Source organism: Bos grunniens, chromosome 5 (assembly GCF_055505025.1).
Source record: "Bos grunniens cultivar Pamir isolate PY7600 chromosome 5, Bosgru_T2T1.0, whole genome shotgun sequence".
Taxonomy (NCBI): Eukaryota; Metazoa; Chordata; class Mammalia; order Artiodactyla; family Bovidae; genus Bos; species Bos grunniens.
The window spans coordinates 58174862-58186906 of NC_141169.1; the positions used below are offsets into that span (position 1 = coordinate 58174862).

General features: G+C 42.8%; 1 protein-coding gene across 1 annotated transcript; it reads right to left on the reverse strand.

Annotated features, from left to right (window-relative positions):
• Window positions 1-2664: 2664 nt before the first annotated feature.
• RPS26 (ribosomal protein S26) lies at window positions 2665-4905 on the reverse strand. The gene is made up of 4 exons (XM_086400643.1): window positions 4878-4905; window positions 4437-4614; window positions 3523-3653; window positions 2665-2772 (listed from the first exon to the last, which is right to left on the reverse strand). Exons 1-4 carry the CDS (start codon window positions 4878-4880, stop codon window positions 2737-2739), a joined length of 348 nt encoding a protein of 115 aa, XP_086256769.1. The 5' UTR covers window positions 4881-4905; the 3' UTR covers window positions 2665-2736.
• Between the last annotated feature and the right edge of the window lie 7140 nt (window positions 4906-12045).

The window sequence follows — 12045 nt, forward strand, 5'->3', positions numbered from 1 at the left end:
TGGGGGCAGGAGAAGGGGTGACAGAGGATGAGATGGTTGGATGACATCACTGACTCAATGGACATGGGTTTGGGTAGACTCCGGAGTTGGTGATGGACAGGGAGGCCTGGAGTGCTGCAGTTCATGGGGTCAGAGTCAGACACAACTGAGCGACTGTACTGAACTTACCCAAGGTCGCATAGTTCCAAGTATGAGGTGAGATTTACATTTAGAAGTCAGCTCTCTTAAATCAACTAGCATTTTGTGTATTTATTTAGCTGTGCCAGGTCTTAACTGCACACACAGCATCTTTTTAGTTGCAACTTTCAAACTCTTAGCTGTCGCATGTGGGATCTAGTTCCCTGACCAGGGATTGAACCCAGGCCCCCTGCATTGGGAGCAGTCTTAGCCACTGATCACGAGACAGTCAGATGCTTGTTTTAATACAGAACTTGTACTCAAACAAAGTACCCATACATGCTAAGTTATGGAGAGAGAGGCAAACAAATATGAAAAGCCAGGAATTGAGGTTGAAGGAAAGGATGGTCCAGGACCTCAATGAAACCTGGTTACCACAGGGAATTGACTTGAAATCCAATAACCTCACAGGTGGACATTGGACCAATGACTGAAAAGCCCTGAAGCTTCTACCTGGCTTGAATACTCTTCACCAGAAATGTTACAGAGGTGAGGCGGTGAGACTGCAATTCTCCCGCTTCTAATAGTCCATTAGAACAAGCTGAGGGTGAGGGGTAAGAGGTAAGGGCTCAAAGATCTGTTATCATCTTTTTTGTGACTAACTGGCTCAGAGAGTAAAGCTCCTGCCTGCAGTCCCTGGGTCAGGAAGTTCCCCTGGAGAAGGAAATGGCAACCCACTCCAGTATTCTTGCCTGGAGAATCCCATGGATGGCAGAGCCTGGTGGGCTACAGTGCACGGGGTTGCAAAGAGTCGGACTCCGACTGAGAGAGCTCACTTCACTTCACTAAAATTATCAGCCCACAAGAGCTTAAGAACAGACCACTGATCTTGCAGTGCAAACATCTGAAAATGATCTGTGGGCTACTTCTAAGTGGCATTCTTTCCTAAGACAAATTATGGATGTCTATATAGGGCTTAAACTTTTAACAGGTGGAACATCAGATATCCTGATTGCCCATTAGACACAACTTCGAAACTGGTGGTAGATTGGGAGGTGGGGTGGGGCTATTTTAAAGCCTGAAGCATGTGGAGTCCTTTTGTGTTTTTTCTGGCAGTCAAAAGTCAGAGATTATCTTCTAGTCGACAGCTACACCAATTCTTAGCCTTCAGGCTCTTGAATCCTTGGAGATAGGATTGTACTTTGCACATTAATCCATTTTTAAACCCATGGGAGAGCCAAGGATAGGTTGTGCCTACCTATAAACATCTCAAGAGATATCTTACAGCAGTTATATGGTTGATTTACTACTTGAACCTGGTTTTACTGAGCAAACTGGGATTTGGGACCACCAGGTTTACCATTTGTTTTCACCATGAACGGGACTTTCTTCTATCCAATGTTTTATCATTGGTGTTAACGGGGTCATAAATGTAGAGGAATGAAGGAGCACAGATATTGGGGGAAGTCTCCCCAAAGGATGGAAACCCACACCTACAGTGTTCTAACAAATCCAGGACTTGCCACAGCTGTTTCAGCACATGTATAAGTATGCAGACCATAAGCAAGACAGAGCAACAATTTCCAACTGGGTTTCTTTAGTTAAAGGTTCTCCCATTAACAGGACCACCATTCTGCTCCAAAACAATCCACCCCTTCTTTGCTATCATATCCTTTGAATACAAACATTTGTGAAAACTTGTTTCCCAGAACAATGTGTACTTTAATCAAAACTTCCAAGCTACTAGTTTAGCTTAAGGTAAAAAATTCATACAACCTAACCAGCAAAGTCCTTAGCACACATTTACATATAATTTTGGACAAAGCATTGGTTAGGGGCACCATCTCTTCAAAAATCCGTATATAATTAATTTTAGAGTTAGCCTTTTGTATCTGTCTGTACTTTCACACTTGAGGATTCAACAACTGTGGATGGTGTATTATGTATTTACTGAAAACAAAACCACCCCCGCCCCCTGCAGTTAAACCCATGTTGTTAAAGGGTCAACTGTGTATTGCTAGCTGGGAACCCTCTAATTTCTGAATTCTGAAACAAATGAGCCATTGTCACACAGACTACAGCCTTTTCCCAGACTTTTTGCACAAAGTTCCCTCTTATGGGACTTCCACAAATTTCTACAAATGCCTGCCATTCAGGGCATTGTCACCTCACAGAGCAATGTACCACAGAAAGATGAAGGCTGGGTGATTAGCTTAGCAGCAGATCAAGGTAAGCAGGTAAACCTGACTTGAGGTTAAGGACCTGAATACAGATCCCCTTATGCTATTCAAGTTGTGGACTTTTATTAAAGTCTTCATGTTGCCACAAGAGGAATGCACACCTTAGTCTAAGTGACTTCCTGATGCACTCCTCACTCTGCTAGTTTCCTCCCCATTTTTAAGACACCAACTTAAGCCATTTGCCAAGCTGAATTAATCAAACACAGATGCCCTAATTCCTCGCCCTCATCCCTAAGCTATGCAAACTGGGGAGACCAAATGTACACGACCCCCACTTCATCTGACAACATATATTCAACATGCAACATAAAGTATAATTTCCATTTTATTGTCTTTTCAGAGAAACCAGTATTTCTTCAGTCTTTAAGGACTTGGATCCTTACATGGGCTTTGGTGGAGGACGTGGGGCAGCACCCTGAAAGACAAAGTGAAAGAATTAAAAAACCATCCATGGAAGCGTCCCCTCAAAAAACCCGACCACTACCTCCCCATCACTAACAGTGTATTATTTGGTCCATAAAGGCATGGATAGATGTGGAAGGAGATGACATTACTCAATCTGAAACAGACTAACTTGAAAGCAAATGTTTCAGGTGTGGGTCTTACCAGACTTAGTTGACCCCACCCATAGGCAGAGATCTTAATTTGATTTTCCTTGTCCTCATTTATCTTTCCTCTATTACCCCAACAAAACAGATTTCATGACCCAGATACTAAATCCCAGATCTGGTTTTGTCCCATTCATGGTGAAAACAAATGGTAAACCTGGTGGTCCCAAACCCCAGTTTGCTCAGTAAAAACCAGGTTCAAGTAGTAAATCCGGACCATGTAACTGCTGTGGGATGTCTCCTGAGATGTTTATAGATAGGCACAGCCTATCCTTGGCTCTCCCATGGGTTTAAAAATGGATTAATGTGCAAAGTACAATCCTATCTCCAAGGATTCAAGAGCCTGAAAGCTAAGAATTGGTGCAGCTGTCTACTAGAAGATAATCTCTGACTTTTGACTGCCAAAAAAAACTCACAAAAAGGACTTTCTACTTGCTTTTCAAATGTGGTATTGGAGAAGTCTCGCTGCAGTCCATGGGGTTGCAAAGAGTCAGACACGACTGAGTGACTAAACTGAACTACCCCTCTCATTTCCATACCTCTTTTAAGGTACTCACCGCAGGTCTAAATCGGGGTGGAGGTGTTCGGTCCTTACGGGCTTCCCGAGAGCGATTCCTGACTACCTTGCTGTGAATGGCACAACTCACGCAGTAATGTAGTTTCACATACAGCTTGGGAAGTACATAGGCTAAGAAACAAAAATAATTAGAGCTGTGATATTAGATACAGTACCCACTTTGCCCTGTTCTTCTTTGTTCCTTCTAACCCTCAAAAATAAACTCACTTACAAGTCAGGCATACCTACAAGATTTCACTCCCAAAGCCAACTGTTCGGTTTATACCTAAACACAGGCACAGAGTTCACAAATAAATGATCCCCTACCAGCCCATCCTGTCACCACAGGGACTAAATCCACACCAGATGCAATAGGATGGAATGCAGTTCCTTCAGTAATTGCACCAGCCCTAATGCCTACTTCTGTCCCCATTCCCAATTACCTAAGAAATCTAACAAGTCTTATAAAAAGAAAATGACAAGAAAACACCATATCGCTCTAAAAATTACTCTTGTCAACCCAACTAGACTCCTTTCAGTCTTAAAAAACTCCTTTCCACAAGTTTGCCAACTCAAACGTTTACCAACAATTCAAAACGTTTTTTTACATTTACCACGTTTACAGCCAGTGCTCCCCAAGTTTTGATACAGGATAAGCACTCAAAGTGCTTCTAGAATCTCATCCCCTGTAAGACTCAAAGACTGTGCAAGACCACACAAAAAACTCTCTGTCCAGACAGGGCTCAAAACGGCACATAACGCAGCAAAAACACCATTCTCCTCTACCGACAACCACCAAGAAACAGTGCAAGAAAGTGCTGGGGATGCTCCAAAGAACGGAGCCCACGAATGGGGTGGCGGCGGGAGGTGGTTTTAGGTATCAGGATACTCGCACATTTCGAGCTGCGGACTCACCATCGAAAACACTCGCTTCAGAAATGTCCCTGACGGCTGCGGCCTCTACGATGTTCCGAATGACGAACTTCTTAATGGCCTTATCCTTGGGCACACATCGGGCACAGTTGGTGCAGCGAATAGGCTGCACATGGCCGCGGCCCTTTTTGGCACGACCGTTGTTCCTTCTTTTTTTGGTCTGCGTCAGGATGAAGATTCCATTAAGAAGGAGCAACTTACCCGGCCTTAGCCCCCATCCGGCCACATTCCTTGCCGACCACCCCCAAGAAAGCGCGACTCACATCTCCAGTCCCTCCGCAGATCCCTCCAAGCCGGGAAGAAACATACCCTCTTTCCTTTCTTCCACCGCTGTCCAGGCTTTCAACCCTCCCCGCAATCTCAGAATCGGCTCCTCTCAGTCTCCACCCGGCCCCGAACTATTCCCCACGCGCTAGCACTCACCATCTTGGAAGCGCCGAGACGAGAGAGGACCCGGCTACGGGGCCGGCTCTCTTATATAGAGTGAGATCCCTCCGCTCGCGCCCCCTAGATGTCTCCAGGCCGCACGCCAAAACAGGAATCCACTTTACTCAAATTTTCTTTATTATTCAGTGTTCCTACTTAAATCTAGAGTAGGAAGGTGCTCTTCGAGTTTATTTTCCGTTGCGCAAGGTGACTATGGGACTATTTAGTCAACTGGCGGAAGAAAATTAGAGTTATATGTTTCCCAGCAACCCTTGCGACGCCCTGCTCCGGACGTAATTCTGGCCACTATAACTATCCGTTTTTGCGATGCTAGGCGCGGAAGTTGCCCCACGCAGAACGCCAAGTTACAATACCTATTGAGAGGCCAGAGGGGAAGAGATGCATGGTGGGAGTTGTAGTGTGAGGTTGGCAGGCCATGGCCCCCAAGCACTTAGACCGAAGTCTGCACCACACCACTGGGAGACGCTGTTTCTCTGACATTCCAGTTGGTGCAAGATTGAGAAACCCAAGGTGGGGCGTGGTGGGAGGGGAATAAAACATTTTAATTCCTCCTTCCAATACAACATCCACTCAAGGGACCTGAGTCTGAACAAACTCTGGGAGATAGTGAAGGACAGGGAAGCCTGGCGTGGTGCAGTACATGGGGTCGCAAAGAGTCGGACACAACTGAGCAACTGAACAACCACCGACCAATGAATATGGAGGAAAACCTACTGATGCGTTGATGCTAGGGCTGTTTCTCACTTTTAAAAAAATTTCTGGAACCTGCTAGCACAATGCTAGGCGCTGTAGTAAGCATTATGTAAATACTAACTCATTTAAACCTCAACAAGCCTATAACCTATAAAGTAGGTTATGTTACTATCCTTAATTTACAGATTGAAGAACCGTGTAGACAAGTTGAAATTGAAATTGGCCAAAGTCACATAGTGCTAATAAGAGGTGTTCTGGCTTCACTATACTATGCTGCCTCTTAGCTAACAAATAAATGGATGCGGAAATAGCCTGGACTAGTGACTTAAGACGATTTGACTCAGAATGCTAGTAGAAATATATTTTACATTGGTACTCAGTACATATACAAATACACACACACAAAAGTGAAACACAAACTTCATGAAACCATGCCCTTACAACATAAGGTGCACTGTTATGCTTTATTTTCTTTTAATAAATGTTGATCAATCCACACCAAGGTGATTGCACCACTCTCTGATGAATCTGACCCCCTTCTGAAAATACTTTGTCTTTTCCAAGTTCTCGAACAAGAATGGCTATACATGGGTAGCCAACCACACAGTTCAGTTCAGTCGCTCAGTCATGTCTGATTCTTTGTGACCCCATGGACTGAAGCACGCCAGGCCTCCCTGTCCATCACCAACTCCCAGAGTTTACTCAAGCTCATGTCCATTGAGTCGGTGATGCCATCCAACCATCTCATCCTCTGTTGTCCCCTTCTCCTCCTGCCCTCAATCTTTCCCAGCATGCAGGTGTTTTCCAGTGAGTCAGTTCTTTATCAGGTGGCCAAAGTATTGGAGTTTCAGCTTCAACATCAGTCCTTCCAATGAATATTCAGGACTGATTTCCTTTAGGATGGACTGGTCAGATCTCCTTGCAGTTCAAGGGACTCTCAAGAGTCTTCTCCAACACCACAGTTCAAAAGCATCAATTCTTCGGTGCTCAGCTTTCTTTATAGTTCAACTCTCACATCTGTACATGACTACTGGAAAAACCATAGCTTTGACTAGATGGACCTTTGTTGGCAAAGTAATGTCTCTGCTTTTTAATATGCTGTCTAGGTAGGTCATAGCTTTTCTTCCAAGGGGCAAGTATATTTTAATTTCATGGCTGCAGTCACCATCTGCAGTGATTTTGGAACCCAAAAAAATAAAGTCTGTCACTGTTTCCACTGTATCCCCATCTATTTGCCATGAAGTGATGGGACCAGATGTCATGATCTTAGTTTTCTGAATGTTGAGTTTTAAGCCAACTTTTTCACTCTCCTTTTTCACTTTCATCAGGAGGCTCTTTAGTTTTTCTTTCTGCCATAAGGGTGGTGTCATCTGCATATCTGAGGTTATTATATTTCTCCCAGCAATCTTGATTCCAGCTTGTGCTTCATCCAGCCCAGAATTTCACATGATGTACTCTGTATATAAGCTAAATAAGCAGGGTGACAATATATAGCCTTGAAGTACTCCTTTCCCAATTTGGAACCAGTCTGTTCCATGTCCAGTTCTAACTGTTGCTTCCTGACGTGCATATAGATTTCTCAGGAGGCAGGTCAGGTGGTCTGGTATTCTCAGCTCTTTAAGAATTTTCCACGGTATGTGGTGATCCACACAGTCAAAGGCTTTGGCATAGTCAATAAAGCAGAAGTAGATGTTTTTCTGGAACTCTCTTGCTTTTTCGATGATCCAGCGGATGTTGGCAATTTGATATCCGGTTCCTCTGCCTTTTCTAAATACAGCTTGAACATCTGGAAGTTCTCGGTTCATGTACTGTTGAAGTCTTGATTGGAGAATTTTGAGCATTACTTTGCTAGCGTGTGAGATGAGTGTAATTGTGTGGTAGTTTGAACATTCTTTGGCATTGCCTTTCTTTGGGATTGGAATGAAAACTGAGCTTTTCCAGTCCTGTGGCCACTGCTGACTTTTCCAAATTTGCTGACATATTGAGTGGAGCACTTTTACAGCATCATCTTCTAGGATTTGAAATAGCTCAACTGAAATTCCATCACTTCCACTAGCTTTGTTCGTAGTGATGCTTCCTAAGGGCCACTTGACTTCGCATTCCAGGATGTCTGGCTCTAGGTGAGTGATCACACCATCGTCATTATCTGGGTCATGAAGATCTTTTTTGTACAGTTCTTCTGTGTGTTCTTGCCACCTCTTCTTAGTATCTTCTGCTTCTGTTAGGTCCATACCATTTCTGTCCTTTATCGAGCCCATCTTTGCATGAAATGTTCCATTGGTATCTCTAATTTTCTTGAAGATATCTCTAGTCTTTCCCATTCTATTGTTTTCCTCTATTTCTTTGCATTGATCGCTGAGGAAGGCTTTCTTATCTCTCCTTGCTATACTTTGGAACTCTGCATTCAAATGGATGTATCTTTCCTTTAGCCTTTGCTTTTCATGTCTCTTCACAGCTATTTGTAAGGCCTCCTCAGACAGCCATTTTGCCTTTTTGCATTTTTTTTTCTTGGGGTACAATGTCACAAACCTCTGTCCATAGTTCTTCAGGCACTCTGTCTATCAGATCTAATCCCCTGAATCTATTTATCACTTCTACTGTATAATTGTAAGGGATTTGATTTCGGTCATACCTGAATGGTCTAGTGGTTTTCCCTACTTTCTTCAATTTCAATCTGAATTTGGCAATAAGGAGTTCATGATCTGAGCTACAGTCAGCCCTGGTTTTTGCTGACTGTATAGAGCTTCTCCATCTTTGGCTGCAAATAATATAATCAATCTGATTTTGGTATTGACCATCTCTTGATGTCTAATGTGTAGAGTCTTCTCTTGTGTTGTTGAAAGAGGGTGTTTGCTGTGACCAGTGCGTTCTCTTGGCAAAACTCTATTAGCCTTTGGCCTGCTTCATTCTCTACTCCAAGGCCAGATTTGCCTGTTACTCCAGGTATTTCTTGACTTCCTACTTTTGCATTCCAGTCCCCTATAATGAAAAGGACATCTTTTTAGGTATTAGTTCTAGAAGGTCTTGTAGGTCTGATAAAACGTGGTCCACTGGAGAAGGGAAAGGCAAACCACTTCAGTATTCTTGCCTTGAGAACCCCGTGAACAGTATGAAAAGACAAAAAGATAGGACACTGAAAGATGAACTCCCTAGGTTGGTAAGTGCCCAATATGCTACTGGAGATCAGTGGAGAAATAACTCCAGAAAGAATGAAGAGATGGAGCCAAAGCAAAAACAACATCCAGTTGTGGATGTGACTGATGATGGAAGTAAAGTCCGATGCTATAAAGAGCAGTATTGCATAGGAACCTGGAATGTTAGGTCCATGAATCAAGGCAGATTGAAAGTGGTCAAACAGGAGATGGCAAGATTGAACATCGACATTTTAGGAATCAGCGAACTAAAATGGACTGGAATGGGTGAATTTAACTCAGACGACCATTATATCTACTACTGTGGACAAGAATATCTTAGAAGAAATGGAGTAGCCATCATAGTCAACAGGAGTCCAAAATGCCTTACTTGGATGCAATCTCAAAAATGACAGAATTATCTCTGTTCATTTCCAAGACAAACCATTCAATATTACAGTAAGCCAATTCTATGCATCCACCAGTAATGCTGAATGAAGAAGCTGAAGTTGAATGGTTCTTTGAAGACCTACAAGACCTTCTAGAACTAACCACACAATTGTCTCCAAAATTGAAGAAACTTTGGTATCAATGTGACCTCCCAGCATTCAGATCCAATATAGTACAGATGGAGACGGACCCTTCATTTGTGAGTCATTCAGGAGTCTAAACACACCAGATTCACTGTCCATCTAACAACCCATTATGGTTTCTGCTAATTTGTAACCCATGTAATTGGAGTTAAAATTTATTTCTTAACTTTTGTTTTGGCTTCAAAACAATTAAGTTTGTGGTCTTTTCTAGTTTCAATTTGCTAGTTTCAATGGGATATAGGAAATGATAGACTCTAGATGGAAGTGTCTCCAGTTTTCACTTCAACATAGTCTCATGGAAAACACAAAGCAGACAATATTGTATGGAATGGTAATAAGGTAGATAGGACCGATAAAAACTTCAGTGATGGGGACAGAAAATAGTTACTATTTAAGAACAAATAGGAAAAGGAGTATGTCAAGGCTGTATATTGTCACCCTGCTTAGTTAACTTATATGCAGAGTACATCATGAGAAACGCTGGGCTGGAGGAAGCACAAGCTGGAATCAAGATTGCCAGAAGAAATATCAATAACCTCAGATATGCAGATGACACCACCCTTATGGCAGAAAGTGAAGAGGAACTAAAAACCCTCTTGATGAAAGTGAAAGAGGAAAGTGAAAAAGTTGGCTTAAAACTCAACATTCAGAAAGCTAAGATCATGGCATCTGGTTCCATCACTTCATGGGAAATAGATGGGGAAACAGTGGAAACAGTGTCAGACTTTATTTTTTTGGGTTCCAAAATCACTGCAGATGGTGATTGCAGCCATGAAATTAAAAGACGCTTACTCCTTGGAAGGAAAGTTATGACCAACCTAGATAGCATATTAAAAAGCAGAGACATTACTTTGCCAACAAAGGTCTGTCTAGTCAAGGCTATGGTTTTTCCAATGGTCATGTATGGATGTGAGAATTGGACTGTGAAGAAAGCTGAGTGCCAAAGAATTGATGCTTTTGAACTGTGGTATTGGAGAAGACTCTTGAGAGTCCCTTGGACTGCAAGGAGATCCAACCAGTCCATTCTAAAGGAGATCAGTCCTGGGTGTTCTTTGGAAGTAATGATGCTAAAGCTGAAACTCCAGTACTTTGGCCACCTCATGTGAAGAGTTGACTCATTGGAAAAGACTCTGATGCTGGGAGGGATTGGGGGCAGGAGGAGAAGGGGACGACAGAGGATGAGATGGCTGGATAGCATCACTGACTCGATGAACGTGAGTCTGAGTGAACTCCGGGAGTTGGACAGGGAGGCCTGGCGTGCTGCAATTCATGGGGTCACAGAAAGTCGGACACAACTGAGTGACTGAACTGAACTGAATGTTCCTATGTTGATTTTTCTTTGGATTTTCATAGCCTGAGTTTTACTGGCTGGATTTCTGGGGTTTAAGGGCAAAACACAGACTTTGGAATAAGACTCCATGTCCTCGGGTTCAAATATGGGTTCTGTCACTTATTGATAAGTCTTAGACAAGTTATTTATTCTCTCTTGGTTTTTAATTCTTCACTAGTAATGAATTATTTTATAGGTTGTCTCTACCTATTCATTTCCCTAAGTTAAATGAATACTTGGCACAGTGCTTTGCATTTATGGATTGCTCAAGAACTGGTAGACTTACTATCATCATATCATCATCATACATAACTATTCATGTTATGTGTCTTGTATCTCCCTCGGTGTATAGTATGTCTTACATGTAGTAGGTACTCAACAAATGTTTGATGAATCTCTGCTTTGTATGCATGGGCAGGTTGGGCTTTCTCTCCTATCCTGAAGGCACTCCTGGTGGGAAAATCTCCTCTGCGGGGAGCCAGTGAGGCATTCCACTCGTGACAAAGGTCATGAGGAAGGAGGCTCGGCATACGCAAAGGCGGGATCGAGCCTCAGGAGTCCCCCCGGATATTCTCGAGCATTTTCCCCCAAAAAACCAGAGTCTGCCTACTTTATTGCTTTGTGCTCTCACCTCTGACTTTACTGGGGGCTGTCCCCTACCACCATCTCTCTCTCTCTGTGTCAAAGAGTTAACTTACAGCTCCAATTAATAAAGTTCCTGGGCAATTAGGAGTGTTTAAATCCAAACCCCTCTGATGGCTCTCTAACTCGCCTGACAAGTTTACCCAGACTCCTGCAGCTATGCATACGATTGTTTACAGTCTCCCAGCCTCGAGAGGCATGGGAAGCTTAAGATATTCAAATAGCTTAGAGCCTCTCAGAGAGTTAAAAACTGTCAGAATAAACTAGTAAAGGATTTCATTGATGAGTCAATGCTTGTTGCCAAGTTTTCACATCCCCTGAATTGTATCCTTGAATATGTATCAATTAATAGTGGGTATGTAGAAAAAATAAGTAGTGGCCTTGGTGTTAGTAACTTTAGACCCTTAAGGTAATAAATTCTTTCTTTGTTGTAAACCCATTACACATCCGCCCTATAGGAATGCAGTTTTATCTTTGGAAGATGGTGCCAAACCTTGAAATAATTACTCTTAGAGAAAGTAAGTCTTTGTTGATAAGTCCTTGTCAAGAGTCATAAAATGTTAGTAGGCCTTCTGGCCAGAAGATGATGTAAATCACCTAAACCATTTGTATACGATACATTTGCAGGAAAGAAACCTTGGTTTTTGATAAGAATCAAAGACTGCTGACTTTGCATCCCCTATTATCCTCTATGTGTAACTTAGGGTATAAAAGCCCCTGTTGAAAATAAAGCTACGGGCCTTGTTCACCAGCGC